Source organism: Cucurbita pepo, chromosome LG19, assembly GCF_002806865.2.
Source record: "Cucurbita pepo subsp. pepo cultivar mu-cu-16 chromosome LG19, ASM280686v2, whole genome shotgun sequence".
Classification (NCBI taxonomy): Eukaryota; Viridiplantae; Streptophyta; class Magnoliopsida; order Cucurbitales; family Cucurbitaceae; genus Cucurbita; species Cucurbita pepo.
This window is the reverse complement of record NC_036656.1, coordinates 8,157,345-8,177,735: the sequence shown is the minus strand read 5'-3', so window position 1 is coordinate 8,177,735 and position 20,391 is coordinate 8,157,345. Positions and strand designations below refer to the sequence as shown.

Genomic DNA, 20,391 nt, shown 5'->3' with positions numbered 1-20,391 from the left:
CAATGGGAATACACAACCTTGACCATGGTTGGACAAGTTTCTTTTCCACCTGAACTTTTACGTGGAGTAAGCTTCATGACTTAGTAAGTGTAGAGTAATGAGAATTTAAGTTTGTTTCTGATTTTCCTTTTCCTTGTTTTTGGACAAAAGTTGCATCTCTTGAAATGCCATGCCTACCAGAAAGCAATTAGTGTGGATTTCTGCTTATTCAAATATAATTTATTAGATAAAATACTAATAGTCATTGCAAAAATTGATGGTTTGATCTTTTGCGGATCTATCTTTAAAACCATTTTTTCCTTCTGGATTTGCTAAAATTTAGGTGGGCTTTGCATCCAACAATGGTGGAAGTATTTATATTTTTGGCAAGGTTAATATTCTCTCTTCCTCCACTCGCATAAGATATTCTTGGCTTTCCTGTCACCTTGTATCTAAGATATATGGCCTTGACTAAAAATTTTGAGATTGAATCTTTTCACTCTTTAAGTTGTTGAACTCAAAATAGATAAGTAATATACACATTTTTTTTGGCTTTTCCAAAAAAAACATTATTTACCCATCTATGGTTCTTAAAAAAAAAAAAAAAAAAAAAAAAAAAAAAANACCCCATCTACGGTATATACGATAACTGCTACAAGAAAACAAGTTTATATCTAGGCACATGTGCAAATGCCCAATCCAAGGAAAATATAGTGTTTAATCAATGAGATTGGGGAAGAGGGAGCTTTCTCCTAAAGCCATTTCCTTTGCAAGTGTCGTCCTAATAATGGCTCCACGAAAAGAATTTCCATTACTAATTAAAGACACAAGAAAAAAGCGTACTGTGTTTGAGCTCTGCTATTCAAAGTATAAAATATAGTCTTCAGTTGTACAAGTTTTGAGACGTATAGTAACCAGTGGGTTCAGTAACTTGTATGCCATTATTTAACTTGGCTTTGTTATTGGTTCCTTGTTTTTTTTTTTTTTTTTTTTTCTTATCTCCCATCAGCAAGTCCTGAGAGTCGGCTAATTGCTAGAAAGCAAAACACTGTATCTGTGTGTGTGAGAGAGAATATTTAGAAAGCAAAGCCATAAACAACATGTATAAAGCATCCCTCCAATGAAAGATTACTTAAGAAGTCCTACGCGTCTTGCATGCCTTTTCTTTTTTATTATTTCACCTCTCTCTCTCTCTCTCTCTCTTGTAATATATATTGCTTGTACTGTGAGTTGTCTGTGTGTGAGAGGGGCATTATAAGCGAGTCTGTTGCTGGGCTGGTTTTAGAAACATGGGCGTATTCATGCTTAGCCTCACGGGCGTCCTGTATCTGGTTTTGGTTTGGGGTATCGTGTGCGAGTGTGAGAGCAGTAGTAGTAGTAGTATGGCTTTGTCTGTGTCGTCTCTCAAAAGGAAAGACATGAAACTTGCAGTTGCAGGTTACGGTTGCAGGAAATTAGGCAAAGCCACGTCCAACACCTTCCACTTTGGTGCACTGAGGTCATGCCACCAACACAGCCTCTTCAATGCCCGCCAACATGAAGTCCCAAGCGGTCCAAACCCCATTTCAAATAGATGATCCATCCAATACATGTCCAACCATAGTTACCTCCTTACGGGCGGGACTTCATCACCTACTCCAAGCGTGTATTCATCCACACCCATTCAACATTATCTGCAATGTGATGTCCGAGAAGAGAGAAAGGGGTCATTGCCGCTGAGCGAGGCCAGGCAGAGGCAATCTGCGAAGCCAAATCTTAACTCATTTATTGAGTTGACAAACTCTCAGCATGATCACATTGGATAGATAGAGAACAATAGATATGAGGAGACATTATGATGGGTATTGAGCATTAGTTAAACCACCAAAAAGTAAAGTACTCCTTGTTGATTTTAGTTTGGCGTTGCATGTCTACCAATTTTCATTTTTGTTCATCCCGAACTACATTTTACTGAACGAGTTATAACTGTAATACCATTTGTATCTTCACTAGAAATCGACTTTGGATTTATATTTACATTAACATGGCTTGTATTCATAGTTAATTCAAAATTATTCTTATGCTAGTTTTTGTGTGGGGCAAATAACCTCCTTAATGAAAAGGGAAAGGCAAAATAGGATGAGGGATCCCCAAGGCAAAGCTATGTGGATATTGATAAACGCTCCATGCATCCACCAAGCATGGTTTTGCGTGTAAAGTCGAGTACTAACATCGGCATACAAAGCAACAGTGAATGTGAAGGGTCCCTTTCTCTCAACTTTTTCATTTACCAAAATACCCCACTCTTTCTCTAACCTTACCTTCATAAGATTACAAGTACCAATTCCATAATTGGTTCAAACTTTAAAAAGGGGGGGTGGAGAAAATCAAGAGATAGTGTTTCTGCTACATCTGTAAAAGCACAAAGATGACCGAAGAAATGGAATTATATTCCATCACTTTTCATCATAACCAAAACTTTCCATAAAGCCTGTTTTGAGTCAAACATCAAAATCCATTACCATAATATTCCTTTCAAATTTGTAACAGAAGTTCACTTAAAGCAAAGCTTTGATTCACAGTTGATCTTGGGCAAAGTGTTACCAAAAAATGAAGAGCACCCCGCTACTATAAAAGACAGCCCATCGAGAGGACACAAGCTGTCAAATCATCCACAAAGATAACCCCAATTGTTGTTGAAGCTTTTTCTTGTCAGTCCAAAAGCCAACAACCTTGTCAATACCATTGTTCTACCTAAATAGGACTGAAAAGCGACCAAATATTAGGATAAATGTTATGAAACTTCCAGCTTAAGATGACCTCCATCACCCATGAACGTAAAAGTTGACCAGTAGGCATGCATGTCTTTTCCAGCCCTTCGCCAGCATATGGTTGAGGGGACGGCATCAACAACCTTCCCATTACCAACTACCTTCCTTTTTCTCATCACTCTCAATTGGAAGGGTATCTTGGACTTGCCTAATTATATCATTGTTACTCTTTATTGTCATTGTTTCAAACATTCTCCTTTTGGAATTGAGATAGGATGTCAACACTCCAAAACCTAGGTATTAATTATATTTATTAGTGAAGTTTAGTGATGATGGTGAGTGTTACAAAATTAAGAAACAGGGTAATTAGGAGTGAGTAAAGATGCATAAAAGGAAAATAAAGCATTGGAATGAATGTACATAACACAAGGTAAGTGGGAACAGATGAAACTGGAAAAGAAAGTTATATTTGCAAATTTGAATTGAAGTTGATTGGATTTGGATTTGGTATCACTGCCGACTCCCCGAAATAAAAATCCAAATCCTTAAACTCAGCAGCAGCAGCAGCAGCAGCAGCAGTAGTAGTGTGATTATTGTGAGGTTGAGGTTGAGGTTGCGATTGCATCACTACACTTCCCGCAGCCTCTTCAGTGGGCAGAGGCATTATTAATGCACCCACATCAGCCTCCTCATCCTCCCACATCCTCCGCAACCGCTCCCTTTCAATCATCATATCCAAATCACAGTCTAAGCTATTATTACCGGACGACCCCGTTACTATTCCACATCCACTCTCAAACAATTCCCAATTCATCATGCCCGGTACTATGGGTGCACCCCAACAAGAAGACCCAGTTTGAAGCTGCTGCTGCTGCTGCTGCTGCTGCTCCTCCTCCAACAAGGTGTAGTTATTGGAGTTATAGACGTAGCTGCCATTAACAACGTCGCCTATTATTTGATCATGATCGTTATAAGCATTCATATTATTATTATTGTTATGATTAGCAGCAGCAGCAGCAGCAGCAGCATGATGTTGTTGTTGCTGCTGCTGTTGATGGCGCGCAGGGAGGAGATTGTGGGTGTTGGGATCAAGGCCAAGAGCAAGCAGCTTCTTCTTGATGGAGGAATTCCAGAAGTTCTTGATCTCGTTGTCGGTTCTGCCGGGGAGATGCTTGGCTATCTGCGCCCATCGGTTCCCAAGGATTCGGTGGACGTCGATGATGGTCCTTTCCTCCTCCGCGCTGAAACACCCTCTCTTGAGGTCAGGTCTCAAGTAGTTAATCCACCTCAGCCTGCAGCTCTTCCCACATCTGTCCAGCCCCGCCATCTTGGGCACCCGGCTCCAACAAGCCTGCCCCTCAATCTTCCTTATACACTTGATGAGCTTCTCGTCTTCTTCCGGAGACCACAGCCCTCTCTTCACCTTCACCTTGGTGCAGCAGCTGTGGTGCCCCATCTTCTCTTCATCAATACCTATTACCACCTCCACCTCTCCTCCTTGTTAACCGTATTTAGTATTCTCACCCTTCACTAATTAATTTATGGACATTCTAGAGGAATACACATTACTTGTGGCTAATTATAGATGCATCCAATACTTAACCATTCATTAATCTTAACCCATCTCCTGAAAGGGACGCCTACTGGGTTTTGGGACAAACTTCACCACCAATCTTTACTCTTCCAAATTCATCCTACATCTATGGCTACACATTTTCCACATAAATAAATATTTATATAACACTATAATGTTGCCCACAAGACTTGTGTTTGTGTTTCCCCTTCATGGTTAACTAATTGTTTATAATCCAACTAATTCCTGCCCCTACGTCAACCAAAACAGAAGTTATCACAGGCAGCTCAAAACTTGTAACGCATGAGTCAATTGTGGTTAATTACCAAACAAGATATCAACAATTCTTCACGCATTTCAAATCAATATTATTTTAAATTCTCTTCAAATTTGTTGTGTTCGTTATTTACCTCCTTGCCCACGAGGCCCATTCCGTTCCATTTGAAGTCCAAAGCTGCAAAGAAGCCCAAGGAATTCAAATCTCAAAAGCCCATAAACAAGCTTCTGCCCCTCCCTCTCAAAACCCTAAATTCTCTAGAGCCAATCAATCAATCAATCAATCAATCAAACCCACCCGGGACTCGGAGCGTGAAGAAGCTCATCGGAGACAAGAAATATGGCGAAATCCATGAGATCCAAGAGAGAGAAGAGGCTGAGAGCCATCAGGAGAGAGATGGTTGAGCCTATTTACGACAAGAAAGACGCTGCGAAGCTCGCTGCCCAACAGGCTGCTCTTGCTGCCCCTAAGCTTCCCGTGCGCCCCTCACCTTTCACCAATATCTCTACTATGGACGTCGCACCAGCCTCTACTTCAACCGCCGCCGACGCTGCTATGGGTACCCCCTTTCTTCTTTTTATTACTTGTACACGTTTCGTTTTGCTTTTCTTTTTTAATTATTTGGGTTATGGCTTTAATTTTAGTGGTTTTTCATCTCATTGTATGGAAATTCTTTCATTCTCTTCAACTCAATTCTTTCATTCTCATTGTATGGATATCAAAACTATTTCTATTCACTAGGTGCTCAATTTGTAGTCCATTCGTCCCTTCTTATTACAATATCCACTTCCTTTTAATTCTTCATGAATTAGTCTGCATTCCTAGCACTCAGATGTTGTACGATCAAAACGAGAGAGCAGTCAGTGGTGTAGTGTAGAAGGAATGTGGCTCGTTTTTTGAAACTCAACTCTTATTTTATGCTTTAGGCAGATGAATGCAACTTCTTTTATCATCTTGTATGTATAAGTCATATTAGTCGTACAGTATGAGGTATTAAAAATGTTCTCTTTTAATAAGCTAGTTATGTTTGTTTTGGTACTTTCTCTCTGTAATTATGACCCTTAACCTTTGTCATGAAAACTAAAGGAAGCCTAATGCTAAGTGTTGTTATATTGTGCTTTCCTATGAGCTCAGCTCGTGTGTGAGAGACTAGGTTTTGTTTTTAAAATTTTAGAAGAGTTATGTTTTTAAAATTTTAGAAGAGTTATGTTTTTAAAATTTTAGAAGAGTTATGTTTTTAGCTGTTGGACGGGGATGGGGTGTTTTGAGAAGAAATCTGGAAAGGGTCTTTCCAACTCCAATGGTGGCAGCTGCCGAAAACAGAAAGAACAACCTTCATTACTTGTTGAAACTTATTAATTTGAGCTGAGTTGTCTGTAAAAGTAAAGAATATGAAGAGGGGCCTTGAGAATAGAGCTGTTGGATTGGAGGCCCTCATGTATTTGTTTGTTTGTTTGTTTGTTTGTAATTGCGTGTTACAGAGGTGGAGATGGATGATGGCAGTGAAAGCATGATGGCGCTGAAGGCTGTTGGTGGGATTGGCAAGAAATCCAAGAAGAAATTCAAGGTCGGGAAGGCCAAGCGGCGTGGTAAGTGCAAGATCAAGAGGAATCGCCACATCTAGTCCCGTGGCCACTGTACTTGGAGACATGGCCTCTCCCAAGACTTAACTATATTGTATTAAGTATTAAGTTCAGTGACATTTGGTTAACCCTTCTAGTTTAATTATTTATTTCTTACTCTCACTCTTCTGTTTACTTGGTCAACCAATTCTAGCACTTTTTTAACAGGAATCCTCATTCTAATTTAATACATTTTGAAGTTATCATTAAAAAAAATTAACAAAATTATCAAGGAGAATATTAAAAGTAATTTTGATATGAGAATTTAAATTCAAATTTAAAAGAAGAAGTAGACATCGATCTCACTTTAACCAAAAAATAATTAGTTTAGCTTTAGCTTTTTAATTTAAAAAAAAAAAAAAAAAATTTAATGAAAAAGAAACACATGTTGAGCATCGGAAATGACAGTGGTTTGAGTTCTACCTATGTGGTTTGAGTTAATAATAATAAAATAATAAAAACCTACAATACGGATGAGCGAATCAAGCAAGCAAGCAAGGCGAAGAGGCGAGAAGTTGTCACTGGACATCAGAGGGAGCTGAGTTGTTATTTTGCAAATATCTGGTCTGCTTCTGGTTTTCCCCAAATTTTGTGGAGCTGCCGCGATCTTCATCCTCCCTCCTTCCTCCTGATCTAGGTTTGATTGTTCATCTTTTATTTCCAATCCCAATCCCAATCCCAATCCCTCACTTTCCCTTCTCTAATTTTAGACGCCTTCTCGGCGGAACTCTTGACTGGCTGCCCCATGGAAAGCGGAGCAGGTATTCCTTTCTTTATTTTGCGATCTCGCTTCGTCTTTGCGTCGCTTTTCTTTTCTTTTCTTTTCTTCTTTCCTTTCCTGTGATTTCGATGTCTTCTCTCTTTCTCTCATTCTGCTTATACCTCCTCTAATTCGCCTTATAAATGACATTTTTCTCTCCTATAATTGCATTTCTCAAGGTATATCTCGTTTCCCCTCCCCCCATTAGGTGCCTTATCAATGGGAGGCCTCTCACTGACACACAACTTCCCTTCTTCTCCATTCATGGGAGGAGACCCTCTACTGCATATGTGGGACGTTGTATGATAAATACTACGTCATCTCTGAGTGCCTTCAGAGGTGAAATTAATGGTGGATTCGAAGTGGATTTGAATTTTTTTCTTCATCAACTATGGATTCCAATGCGATCGTGTGCAGTTCTATGACAGAGCCATGCCCTGGCATGGAATTTGAATCTCATGAAAATGCATATTCATTCTATAGAGACTACGCCAAGACTATGGGCTTTGGAACTGCCAAATTGAGTAGCCGTCGTTCTAGGGCATCTAAGGAATTTATTGATGCCAAATTTTCATGCACAAGATATGGCAATAAGCAACAATCTGATGACGCTATCAACCCACGACCCTCACCAAAAATTGGTTGTAAGGCGAGCATGCATGTGAAGAGAAAACAGAATGGGAAGTGGTATGTTTATAGTTTTGTAAAAGATCATAATCACGAGCTTTTACCATCTCAAGTTCACCTTTTTAGAAGCCACCGAAACACTGATCTACTCAAGAATGATGTCAGAATACGGAGACGAAAGAATTTAGCTGCCATGTCAAAAATGTTCAGTGCTTATCAGAATGTTGATTGTTTAGAAAGCTATGTGAAAAACCAACACGATAAAGGCCGCACTTTGGTCCTAGAATCAGGGGATGCGCAAATTCTTCTTGAACTTTTTATGCACATGCAGGAAGAGAATCCAAAATTCTTTTATGCAGTTGATTTGAATGAAGAGCACCAGTTGCGCAATGTGTTCTGGGTTGATGGCAAAGGAATGGAAGATTATGTGCGCTTTGGAGATGTGGTTTCATTTGACACCACTTATTTCACAAACAAGTATAAGCTACCATTAGTTCTTTTCATAGGAGTGAACCATCATATTCAACCTACTTTACTTGGTTGTGCACTGATTGCAGATGAGACAGTTAATACATTCAGTTGGTTAATACAAACATGGTACATAGCAATGGGAGAACGAGCACCACAGGTGATGCTTACTGACCAAAATACCAATATTAAAGCAGTCATTGAGGCAGTTCTTCCTGGAACACGTCACTACTTTTGTCTGTGGTATATTTTGCAAAAGATTCCAAAAAATCTCGAATTTTTAAGCATGTGGCATGAGGGTTTTATGGAGGAGTTCAAGAACTGTGTTTTTAAGTCATGGACTAAGGAACAGTTCGAAAAGAGGTGGCAGAAATTGCTCGATGGATTTAGTCTTAGAGAAGTTGAGTGGATGCAATATTTGTATGATGATCGTGCTTATTGGGTGCCTTCTTTTGCTAGAGACGTTTCTTTCGCTGGCTTATGCACATTTTCACGCATGGAAAGTCTGAACTCTTTTTTTGACAAATATGTTAAGATTGAAACATCCTTGACGGAGTTTATAGAGCGATATAAAGACATTCTTGAGGATCGATATGAGGAAGAAGCAAAGGCAAATTTTGATGCTTGGCATGATACACCGGAATTGAAGTCTCCATCTCCATTTGAGAAACAAGTTTCACTAGTATATACGCATGAAATCTTTAAAAAATTTCAAATGGAGGTTTTGGGAGCTGCTGCTTGCCATCTTAAGAAAGAAACTGAAGATGCAACTACTACGACATACACTGTCAAAGACATTGAAGATGGTCAGAATTATGTTGTCGAATGCAGTCACTCAAATTCAGATATATATTGCTCCTGCCGCTCATTTGAATATAAAGGTTTCCTCTGTAGACATGCCATTATTGTTCTCCAAATGTCTGGCGTTTTCAGTATACCATCCAAATATGTACTGCAGCGTTGGACTAACACTGCTACGAGCAGGAATCCAATTAACGAAAAGTTGGATGAGGTGCAATGTAAGGTCCGTCGTTTTAATGACCTTTGTCGAAGAGCTATAATATTGGGTGAAGAAGGGTCTTTGTCTCAGGAGAGTTATGACATTGCACTTTCGGCAATTAATGAAGCCTTGAAACAATGTGCAACTGTGAGTAGGAGTAATTCTGCAGAAAATGATGTGAGGCCTGACAACTCAGGAATTCTTGTTTTTGGTATCGAGGAGGACAACCAATGCAGCAGCAGTTTAGCTGTTGAGAATTCACCTGATCTTAAAGTGATTAATGCTAAAAAGAATCCTAAGAGGGCAGGGTCGAGCAAGGAACCTGCAGCCAATGAAATCAGCAAAAATGGAAAGGTGATCATTATAGCTTTTATATGTTCATGCAAATTTGAATTAGTTTTGATGTATTTCATACTCAATACTGAGGACTAATTTGAATTGGCTATATATATATGTCAGGTATCTCAACCATTGGATGCAAATGCTGGATCCCAGGATGACTTCAATCAATTGGTATGCTCTAATGTTGACAGAACCAGGTTTTGATTAGCATCATAACTTTTCTGAAAAGAAAAATCATGTTAAATATTCTGTCTTGGAGGGCTTGTTTCTTTTAATATTGTTGAACTAAAATAATTCAAGATTCAGGCACCAAGTACGTCTAACCGTCTAAAGAACATGTGTTTGGTTTCTTTGATGAATGTGTTATAAACATAGACATTGAAAGTGCCCATTGTGACCTTAATAGCTTAGGTGAGGTAGAAAAATAATTAAGCCAATTGTGACCTTAATACCAGCAACATGTGGTAGAACATTTGTTATTGCCGGGATTTACCACCTTGGGTTTGCTACCGAGAAATATATTTATGCATACTAGCGACCCTTTTTCTTGTAGGAGGAGGTTGAGAATAGGCACATGGTATTGAGATTCATGTTGTTGTTTTCTTTCCATATTTGTTGCAGGAGTTGAGCGATATGCGGCCAATCCAATTGCATGGAATATCACCGACGCAATTGCATAACATGGTGCCAACACTGCTTCATAATGTGACACCAACACAGTTTCACAGCATGACTTCTGCACATTTGCATGAGAGTCTTCATCCTCGTTGACGCGTGGAGACCTCTGTAAAAATGTATACCTTATAACTTCCTTGAGAATGTATGTATGCAGCAAAACTAATTAAGAACAGTTTCCCAATTCCAACATGTGTAGCCTGTTCTAGAAATGAGCAGTACTTGAGTAGTTGCATCAGTCTTTATATTTCCATTCCTCATTTCTGCATTCTGGTTCTCTTCCTCATCGTTAGAACGGCTACAACTTAGTTTAAGAAAACTGTTGCAGGATACCACCAAGGTTTAGTTGCTGTCTGGGGTCGCCTTCGTTTGGCTGGTGCCACCCACCCATTGTTATATTAGTAATAATAAGTAACCTGATTTACTGGGCATTCAACTATCAATAAGCGAGTATATTATTTGGGCAGTTCTTATGGTACAACTATCAATAATAATAATAAATTAAATAGTGTGTTAGGATCGTACAACAACGCACAATATTGGCTAAAAGATTTATATTGGTTAAAGAATTTATATTAATGACTTCAATTTATATAGAAAGTTGCTACTATATATATATATTTAATATTGGTTAAATGATTTATATAGATGACTTCTGATACTATATATATATTTATCTATTATATATAGTTCGACCGTATATAACTTTTTTATTTAACATTTATGACAATTTACCATATATAAAGCTATAACAGCTGACTAGCTACCTAACATAGCGAAAGTATCATCTACTTGAATGAATAAACCCAAAAGAAATGAGTCATCTACTTGTATGAATAAACCCAAAAGAGATGAGGAAAGAATATTGTCGGTATTTTTTTGATAAGGACGGTAAGGTAGGACAGTAAGCTTAGCGTAGGGCGGGAAGAGGAAGAAAGGGCTGTGGAATCAATCATCCTTGTTGTTGTTGTTGTTGTTGTGGTCTGCTCGTCTCCTTCGGAAGCTATGGCTAACGTCTCTGCAATTTTCATTTACCCAATCAAATCATGCGGCGGTATTTCAGTTCCCCAAGCACCTCTTACCCCTACTGGTAAACTCCAACAACTCATCTCATTTCTCCCTCTAAACGCTTCACTCAGTCTCTACTAACAATCTTCATGAAGAGGCTGCCCCATATGTCTCTATTTTTTCTGTTTGGATTGTCATTCTATGCCGACAGGGAAGTATCTCCAAATTAGCACTTCTTAGTTACCTCGCTTCTCTCTTTTGTGATTGACGGCTCGGGCCGGGTACGCAGGACTTCGATGGGACCGTCAATGGTTGGTTGTGAACTATAAAGGAAGGGCATACACTCAGAGAGTTGAACCTAAGCTTTCTCTGGTCGAGGTGGAGCTGTCGAACGATGCATTCTTGGAAGATTGGAAGCCGTCTGATACCTCGTTTCTTGGTACAATTTTATTTGTTTCTGTTTTCGTATCTTACTGCCTGAAACTTTGTCATTCTGAAAATGTTCAGCTCTATCCTTCAATTTAAACCAATCAAATCTGGTTTTGCAGTCATAAAAGCACCTGGAATGGATGTCTTAAAGGTTCCCCTGCGTGAACCGCCGGAGAATACAGATGGTGTCTCTGTTTGGGAATGGTCTGGCTCTGCACTGGATGAGGGAGACGCTCCATCAAAGTGGTTTTCAGATTTTCTTGGAAAACCCTGTCGGTTGGTTCGCTTTAATGCAGGTCAGAAATTCCATTTGGTAAATCGTGCAATGTAAAATTGGGAATGTCATTCAGTGTCTTAGTGGGTGTTAAATAAAGGGAATGATTCAGTCTATTAAAATAATCAATGGGCTCATTGTTTCTTTTTCGTAAGTAATCAAATCTCAGAGCTGCATGTTCAACTTACTTTGTTGCTTTGTCTTCTTCAGCTTCACAGTCAAGGAAAGTGAATGCCGACTATGGTCCTGGACACCAAATCATGTTTTCTGACCAGTTTCCGTACTTGCTGATATCTCAGGTTTAAAAACTATTGAGTCTGATTGTTCTTCCCTCCTAGACCGTGCATCTAACTAACTCCAATGTCTCTCTTGCACTTTGCAGGGATCTTTGGATGCCTTGAATGAAGTGCTCAAAGAACCCGTATCAATTAACCGCTTTAGACCCAAGTATGGCCCTCCTTTTTCTAAATGTCCTTAGTTCCCGTTACAGTATGGATCCCCAATGCTATTTCTTAGTTGTCTCATAGAGAATGCTACATGAAAATCTTGATATATGATAATTTATTTCTTTTAAGCGTTTGCTTTTTTCTATTTTTTTGAACTAGCATTCTTGTTGATGGCTGTGAACCATTCTCCGAGGATTTGTGGACTGAAATTGGAATAGACAAGTTCATATTTCAGTGTGTTAGGCTATGCGCTCGCTGCAAGGTATTGGAGTTGCCATGCCAAAATATTCTACGACTTCTTTGTTAGTTTTCCATAACAACTTTTGCAGTGGTAAAAAGAAAGAAAAAGAACTTTTGTCTATGATTTACTCCCCACATGCACATGCATTTAGTTTTGGGGGAATTTATGCTTTAGCGTGCCCATGCATATCATATATGATAAGTGATGGATTAAGGCCTCCAACAGTGCATACATACGTGAGAAGGGGTGATAAAGAAATATCAGGTAGAAAGTTATGAGTTAAGGAAATGCATTTTACGCAAGGGTCGGACGTATGAATTGATTCAACATATACTGATTTTTGCTTTTTGTACAAAATTGGCACCTGAAAAAGATACTCTTTTGTGTTCAGGTACCTTCAATAAACCAAGAGACTGGAATTGCAGGACCTGAGCCGAATGAAACACTGAAGAAAATCAGGTCCGACACAGTCCTGCGTCCAAAGCATGCACAGAAGGGACAAGTAAGAACTGAATCTGAAAGTAGGATGCATATATTTTGTTTTTGGAAAATGCTTCACAAATGAACTTCCTTCTTTTTGTTTTTGTATGATTTGCCAGATTTTCTTTGGCCAGAACTTGGTGTGGAAAAATTTAACAACTGAAGGGAAGGGAAAAATCATAAAAGTGGGAGATAAAGTCAACATACTGGGAAAGGTTTCCTCTGTAGCGGAAGCAGTCGCCTGAATACCGTAAGCTTATGAATTATAAAATAAATATCTGGAAGATTTCTGGGTAAAAGTAGTGTAGTAGCCAAATATGAAGAAAGTTAAATACGATGCTACTTGTTTGTATCCCAGTGTTTCCTCTGAGACTCATGACACTAAAATATAAATATGATCTCCATGAATAAAAGGGGGTACGAATTGCATCTATATAGCCACTCAACCTCGAGATCAACTTTCTTATTGAAATTTATTTCTGGTAAAATCCACCCTTCTTTCCCACCAAGTCTGACGCTCGTAATTTTATTTCTTCTTCATAGTTTCAAATACATTACTCTAAATTGAGTATTGTGTGGCCTTTTTATGCTATGGTTCTAATTCTATTTAGAAGTTTTAATCTCCACGTGTGAGTTATATATAGATTTAGATCTTCATTTCTTTATTTGTAATTAAAGTAGTGGTTCAAATGAACGATAATAAATTGGTCCAGTAAAGAGGAAGAAGGGCGTAACATGATGAAGCATATCTTGTAGTGTTTATTTATGAATTTGGCCTATAAATCTTTATTACATGGATCAGTTCAACGTTTTAATTCCACTTGAGTGATACCAATATCCTTCATAAATGGTCAATCCAAATTTGTTTGCGGTAAATAATGGTGAACATTTTAGCGCCCACCTCCATTGACGGAGAATTAGAGGCCCTCAGTATTTCGAATATTTGGCTCACTAACAAAAGTTTCAAATTTATGTTTCATCCTTGAAGCATTTGTTACCTTCCAAAAATACTCATCTTTTTAAATAAAGTTTATTCCTTTTCACTTTGAAATTTTGTTTTTTTGTTTCTTTATGATGCTGTGAATAAGATGTCTGAAAATTCTAGAATGTCTATGAATTAGCTCAACTGTATAAAATAAGCAGAAGGCACAATGTTATTAAATTACACTTAAAAAGGAAATCGATAAATACGTAGTTCTGTTAAAAAGGAAGTCGATAAATACGTAGTTCTGTGCATTTGAGCCATTCAGATTAGCATATCTGACAAAATTCTTCCAGTAGGCGTTCGATAGTCCTCCTTGATGCAATCTTATTTATCTCAAATGCTCTAATTTCATCTGTGAGACCTGCATGCCAGCCATACAAAAAGGTCATTTCAATGATAAGTCATAAATTAGTGAGAAGATTGATGCTAGAAGTTATCAGTCAATCTGCATGCCATATGGAGGAAAAAGAAGTAACTTCGCACATTGAGTATGTAGATGTGCTTGCCACCTGTTGACGTTATCCCAAAAATACTTTTCCAGGGAAAAAAGGGGGAACCTTGCAGGGAAAGTTTTACCTGTTTGATGAAGAACTTTCAGGGGTAGTTGTGATTGGGAGGTTTCAGTATTTAAAAAGACAGTCAGCTTCTGCATAAGCTCCAAAGAATCAGCAACAACTAGGATCTCTCTCTAAATTATGCCGGATGCACAGTAGACAGAAATAGTGAGGGTGGGGAAGAAGACAAGCAACACAAAATCAGTTATTAATGCAAGTTTCTCGCAAAAGGAAACATGGAACAAAGCACAGTTATCCTTGAATGTTGGTTGAAAGATGCATCCATTCAGATGAAAGGAAAATTTGAGTTTAATTGATTTATCGAGTATAATCAATGCATGCCCAAACTAAATGAGGTTATGAGTGCCTAATTGCAGTAAGCCATGACCATTAAGTTCTATAAAGGATATGGACTCTTTGAAAAATAACTCACAAAAAGACAGAGAAGAAGATGTGATAAAAGAGAGATACCTGGTCAATGTAATGGAGAAAGAAATAACGAGTTCTAACTTTTAAACACATGCATATAATAAGAAGGCCCTTAAACCTTTTTATTATAATTTATTTCAATTTTGTAATCAAGCCATCATTTATTTCCTGCCCCTAAGTGTCAATTCCATCTACATTCTGCCGTTACTCATCTCACAAGTCACAGCAGAATGTAATGCCAATCACGTAACAGTAGAATTTTAACAGAGATAGCCATATTGAAGTTAATAGGAAGTTAAACTTGAGGCCTATCTATTTCAACCTTGAAGTTTTTCCGCGCATCATAGTATCCAGAAACAACCACAAGCAGCCGAAGTTTCTCTACACCTGAAAAACAACACAACAGCAGTTGTTTGAACGATGTTAGTAAATCCAGGTCTCGAAAGATGTCAAAGCTGAACGATGTTAGTAAATCAAAAGGGGCTGAAAATGTTACTTAAATGTGAAAGAAAGTTATTGCAACCAAAAGTTTCCTTGTGCTTCCCATTTACTCACATGGATGCACACAGTACGCTTCATATATACAAGATTCAGACTATTATCAATAGCAAATATGGAGTGGAGGAACACAGATAGCTAAGCAGGTTTTTTTTACTGTGCCCATCTCATGCGGTGAGCACGTCCATTCTAGGTTATAAATGGTAGTTTTACCATGTTTCCATAGTAAAGAGGGAACTTAACCTTTAAGGTTTCCATTTTATCTGAATCTTCATAAACCATGTTTTCATCATTATCCTTCAAACAAGAAAAGGAAACACAAAAACGGAAATATAATAATGAAATCTTATTCAAATTTCAAAAACTTACTCAGAATGTTTTTTATGTCTTGAGTTGAGTTAACTTCCTGAGAAAGAAATTGAGCAATTGATATTCCAATGGAACTCATCCCAAGATCTTGCCTCCTAAATCTCTTGCCAGAATCGTCCAAAGTTCCTGGTTTAAAATTCAGAAAAAAAACTACGAATCAGAAACTTGAATTGAAGTTCAAGACAGATCATTGTGCAGATTGAAGTATCAACATTTATAGCAAATTCTTAGTACTACAAACGTGAAACTTAACTTAAAAAAAAAAAAAAAAAAAAAAAAAAAAAAAAAANTTAAGTAACATACTTACAAGAGTGTTCCATGAAAGTTGACATATGAAAGATGTGCATAAACTGGTCTTGGATATAAAAGCCAAATTATTGGTTTAACTAAGTCTTTAAATTATTTATTCTCCAAGTCTCCAAGTATACTAGTAACAAGAAAGGTACCAGTTTTTTCATTAAATATAATGACATTGCATGTTCTTCACCACTTAAGTAATTGGGATCAAAATAGAATCGGGTTTGGCACAAAGGGGAATGCCCAAAGCATGGTGCAGAGGTAAGACTCTCGTTTTAATTATTAATTGCCTATTTGGCAATTGAGAAGGGTGAGGATATGCGAGTGTTTGACCAATAGCTCCACAATTCAAATTTCCCTTTCTCTGGACCAGAAGTAGAAGATATAATTTGAAGTTACTACTACTAGATTCTAAGGTTCCATACATTTACTGACCCTAACTAGATATTCGGAAAAGAAAAATAGTTCACTCGCGAGTCAACGCCATCAAATATAATTGATGTTAGTTTTTGTCAAGAGGATTTGACAGACAGAAATACACAAAACATAAAATTTTCGTCAAATTTTGAAGAGATTAAATTACATCGGAGTATATATACAAGACAATAACAAACCAAAAATCATATTTCAAGTCCCCACCTTTCGTCCACTTCTTGAAATCCTTGAGCAGTATATCAATTACCCCAAGGTTGGACACATTGTACATCTTGTATTTCACTGTAGATGCATAAAAGAATGCCTAGATAATTTTAGAAGAACAGGAAATAAAAGAAAAAAATAATAATAGTTTGAAATTGTACCATAAAGATACAGAGAATGGCAACATAGACATACATATCTGATAAAAGCCATTGCATCCAAACCGACCAGCACCGCTGATCAACAATGTAGCCATGTATTTATCTTTGGAGGTACAACGCGGGCTTGTAAGGTTTCCTGAATCTAATAGAATTCCAGCAAGCTGCGAGGAAAAGAAAACACACCAAAAGAGTTTGATTTTCTTAAAACAAGAAAGAGACTACATCTCAAAAAGTACAAAGCTCCATAAGGAAGAGAGTGAAAAAAATCAAAACAAGAGCGAAAAAGATAAAAGATTGCAACAAAGAAATGAAAATAGAATATGGAGCAAAATCTTTAGGGAGAAAACACTAGGAGGAGGCATGTAATTCATTTAGAAAAAGAAAAAAGAGTCGAAGTACTAAACTACTTTTAAGAAAGATGTCTAAGCATGCAATACTTTTTGATTTGGAGCTAAGTTATTTATCATTTTGAAAACTGATCGGATTTTTTTTTAATTCTGCATAAAAATAATAATAATAATAAAAAAAAAAAAATCTGAACAATCATGCATACGTTTGTGGGGCAGAACTAAGACTCCATCTACTAAATGGGAATGGTATAAAGAGTGATGGTAAAATTATCAGAATGGGAGTGAAATGTCAAATGTTGTATTTAATAAATTAATTCTGAAATTGGAATGAGAACGGAGAGGATTGCCAATGTTATTATTTACTAATACTTTGAATGAGTGTCAAATTCAATTCATGTAGGACCCACAACAAAAAAAAAAAACTTAAGAAAATTATGGAATTTGCTAAAATGGTAAACAAAAAGACATTGTTTTCCTTCACAAGAGGAATGAATCAAGAAGAATGGTTAGAAATTTTGGCGTTGGGTCTACACCTTGGGAATAATTTTCATTCCTTAAATACTTTAGCAAAAATGTGAAAAGGGATAGGAGAGCACGATTTCCACTCTCCAATTCCTGTTTCATATAGGAAAACAAAATAAGTGCCTTAATGAATGAACTTCCACAAGAGCAGAGATTCTAGGATAACGCCAAGAGAAGATGAATTTTAAAAGTTGAGGTTAAGGTAAGTGTAAAATGCATGCTGAACTAGCTAGGGGCTCAAAACTTTGTATCAAATCTTGATGTGCCTTCTAGAAAACAGCATTTCCAAATCTCCTTCATCCGTAACTTGAAAGTAAATATGCATGATGGAGTCAAAAGTAGTTATCACAAGTAATAAATACCAAAAGTCTACTGAATCCCTTCCCAGCCAAAATCTCAGGTGAAAATTGAGCAAACTTGTCGGCAATGAGAGTACAGCATGAGCAGTCCTGTTTCACAAAGTAGTCTAAGCCAAGAATTACCAAAAACCAAAATTTCAGAAGACTATGTCCTAGGCCAGTTTGCACCAAAGGAATCAAACAAACGAAAGAGATTTGAACACTAATTTTTTTCTTGAGAAAAAAATGACTCAAATTACAACTGTCTGATATCTTGAAACTGACAAGTTCTGGTATATGAAAATGGAACACCTCATAGAATTCCTACAGTTGGAAGTTGGTACTGTAGTAAACTTTTTCCCTTGCTTTTGAATAAATGTCTTTATTGATTGGGACCATTAAAGATAATTATGTTAATCAAGTTTGTAGCAATAATTTTAGGGTATTAACACTGAACTTGGTAATTTCATTTCCGTAAAAATTACCTAATATTTTCTTGACATTTATATATGATATCAATACTATTTTCTATGTTTAATAGTTACAACACAATTCTTCCAAGTGCTTAGCATCTTATCTTCTCCAGGTGCAAACTGGAAGGTCTTTTTATTCAACTTCTTTAATATGGGTTGAGCGGCTTCTCCCCTATTTTTGTATTTCTGTTTTCAATGAAATCATTTCTGGTCTAGGAAAATGTATGGTATAACCATAATCAATTCAAAAGGAACTTAAACATACTTTCTTTCTTGATTTCAATTAGTTATCATATATCATTAATTTCAATTATTTCTTGACTAAGAAAGTGTGTTTGTGTGTGACATGGCCCAACATGACATGTCCAAACAGATCTTCCAGCTGATGGACTTCATAACTTCAGGTAAAAATATGAAATAGATAAAGCTGCATAAAACTATACAGATGTCAAACCTGTTGCATTGTAATATTCTCAACCCAAGGATATTCAGATTCATCCTGAAAAACAAAAGGAAAACATGAATGGTCAGTCTCTCATTAGAAGATGTTTGGAAGTAGCTAAATTCCTTTAATTCAAACCGAAAGAAATGGTTCAATGCACCTTATTGCAGTTAAAGATTTCAACAACCGCCTCTTTTAATGCATGCTGCAGTAAGAGAAAAAAAAATTTGACATTTCACAAGTACTGGTAGACCAGCTGTTTCCAGAACAATGTTGACCGTTGCAACTTGAGCTTACCTCTTGTTTAGCAGGAAGTCTGGAGCTGTTTAGTAGAACTACTTTAAGACTTCCAAATAACTCATAATATGATAGGTCAATCTGGGAAAATATTTAGTATTCAACATTAAAAAGAGGTATACTACCCAACCGAAGCTCCAAGAAACGTATCTGTACGCATATTGTTTGACCACTGGACACCTCTGTCATGCTTACATACAGCATAAGCTTACATTATGTTATGTAAAGATTAAACGACACAGGAGTTCTCAATATTAAAGAAAAAAACATATAAAATAGTAAGTTACGGAAACTGGTATTACCAATCGTGTATTCCAAAGAAAAAATTATTTCCAACCCAAAATTTATGGAAGTTTATCTTACACATTACCTCTGAATGAGATGAAGTCTTTTGAATAAACGTCTTGTTCTCAAGAGTAGATGACCTTTTGGATTAAAAGGCATTTAACAAACTACCTTTTAACTCTAAAATCATCTTTTATAGTAACTTCATTATATAGATATATGTTTAATGACTAGAATGAAAATTTAAAAGACAAAATTTACATAAATACAAGGATCTCATTTCGTGTTTATCAAGCATTTAAGGGTAAGTTTGAAATAATTTTAAAATTGAGTGATACATTAAAATTTTAAAAACTAAGGAACAAAATGAAAATACATGTTTTAGTTAAGTGGCACGAACTATGAGACAACGAACGATATCCTTCAGTGTGGAGTATAATAAATAAATAACATTTTCATTTATAAATAACATTAAAGATAAATGAAAATAAGAGGGTAGTTTTTAGAAAGTTTGACCTCATCTATAAAAATCAAAGACAACGTATTAATCTGACAGGAGCCAAGCAGCCATTTAAGTTCAGGATGAGAGTTTAGATCCGCTCTCTTCATGTTGATAACAGGTACAGTGCAATACTCATCATATTTGTGTGTCTCATTCAAGTAGAAAGCGTACGTGATGGTAGAAGCAACTAACCCAACATCTGTATGAAGCCAGAAAAAACTTAGATCTATATGAGGTTCTACTAGAACTCTATTTGAGTTTTTTTACTTTAAAAAAAAAAAAAAAAAAAAAAAAAAAAA

The 20,391-nt window shown here is 36.9% G+C and overlaps 5 protein-coding genes across 9 annotated transcripts in view; 3 read left to right on the top strand and 2 right to left on the bottom strand.

Moving 5' to 3' along the window:
* Positions 1 to 3,192: 3,192 nt before the first annotated feature.
* LOC111781722 (transcription factor MYB20-like) lies at positions 3,193 to 4,335 on the bottom strand. The gene has a single exon (XM_023662409.1). It carries the CDS (start codon positions 4,183 to 4,185, stop codon positions 3,193 to 3,195), a length of 993 nt encoding a protein of 330 aa, XP_023518177.1. The 5' UTR covers positions 4,186 to 4,335.
* A 490-nt stretch (positions 4,336 to 4,825) lies between these two features.
* Positions 4,826 to 6,324, top strand: LOC111781531. The gene is made up of 2 exons (XM_023662183.1): positions 4,826 to 5,138; positions 6,061 to 6,324. Exons 1-2 carry the CDS (start codon positions 4,919 to 4,921, stop codon positions 6,201 to 6,203), a joined length of 363 nt encoding a protein of 120 aa, XP_023517951.1. The 5' UTR covers positions 4,826 to 4,918; the 3' UTR covers positions 6,204 to 6,324.
* A 338-nt stretch (positions 6,325 to 6,662) lies between these two features.
* Positions 6,663 to 10,341, top strand: LOC111781527 (protein FAR1-RELATED SEQUENCE 4). Of its 4 annotated transcripts, none has more exons than XM_023662178.1 (5): positions 6,663 to 6,838; positions 6,912 to 6,962; positions 7,170 to 9,410; positions 9,516 to 9,569; positions 10,020 to 10,341. In XM_023662178.1, exons 3-5 carry the CDS (start codon positions 7,353 to 7,355, stop codon positions 10,167 to 10,169), a joined length of 2,262 nt encoding a protein of 753 aa, XP_023517946.1. In that variant the 5' UTR covers positions 6,663 to 6,838; positions 6,912 to 6,962; positions 7,170 to 7,352; the 3' UTR covers positions 10,170 to 10,341. The 4 variants fall into 4 exon arrangements, with proteins under 4 accessions (XP_023517946.1, XP_023517947.1, XP_023517944.1 ...); XM_023662179.1 differs by having other exon boundaries at positions 7,141 to 9,410; XM_023662176.1 differs by having other exon boundaries at positions 6,663 to 6,962.
* A 589-nt stretch (positions 10,342 to 10,930) lies between these two features.
* Positions 10,931 to 13,384, top strand: LOC111781530 (mitochondrial amidoxime-reducing component 1). Its single transcript, XM_023662182.1, has 8 exons — positions 10,931 to 11,163; positions 11,371 to 11,520; positions 11,630 to 11,806; positions 11,995 to 12,083; positions 12,167 to 12,231; positions 12,390 to 12,492; positions 12,863 to 12,973; positions 13,071 to 13,384. The coding sequence occupies exons 1-8, from the start codon at positions 11,079 to 11,081 to the stop codon at positions 13,194 to 13,196; spliced, it is 906 nt and encodes a 301-aa protein (XP_023517950.1). The 5' UTR covers positions 10,931 to 11,078; the 3' UTR covers positions 13,197 to 13,384.
* A 674-nt stretch (positions 13,385 to 14,058) lies between these two features.
* Positions 14,059 to 20,391, bottom strand: part of LOC111781288 (exopolyphosphatase PRUNE1-like) — an 8,584-nt gene continuing 2,251 nt past the window's right edge. For both annotated transcript variants that reach the window (XM_023661793.1, XM_023661795.1), the window contains exons 4-14: positions 20,107 to 20,291; positions 19,306 to 19,386; positions 19,169 to 19,213; positions 19,021 to 19,065; positions 18,118 to 18,204; positions 16,918 to 17,044; positions 16,723 to 16,800; positions 15,787 to 15,912; positions 15,242 to 15,306; positions 14,513 to 14,624; positions 14,059 to 14,297 (exon numbers count right to left, since the gene is read on the bottom strand). In XM_023661793.1, coding sequence (XP_023517561.1) covers positions 14,203 to 14,297; positions 14,513 to 14,624; positions 15,242 to 15,306; positions 15,787 to 15,912; positions 16,723 to 16,800; positions 16,918 to 17,044; positions 18,118 to 18,204; positions 19,021 to 19,065; positions 19,169 to 19,213; positions 19,306 to 19,386; positions 20,107 to 20,291 — 1,046 coding nt within the window. In that variant the 3' untranslated portion in view covers positions 14,059 to 14,202. The remainder of the gene's footprint in view (positions 14,298 to 14,512; positions 14,625 to 15,241; positions 15,307 to 15,786; positions 15,913 to 16,722; positions 16,801 to 16,917; positions 17,045 to 18,117; positions 18,205 to 19,020; positions 19,066 to 19,168; positions 19,214 to 19,305; positions 19,387 to 20,106; positions 20,292 to 20,391) is intronic.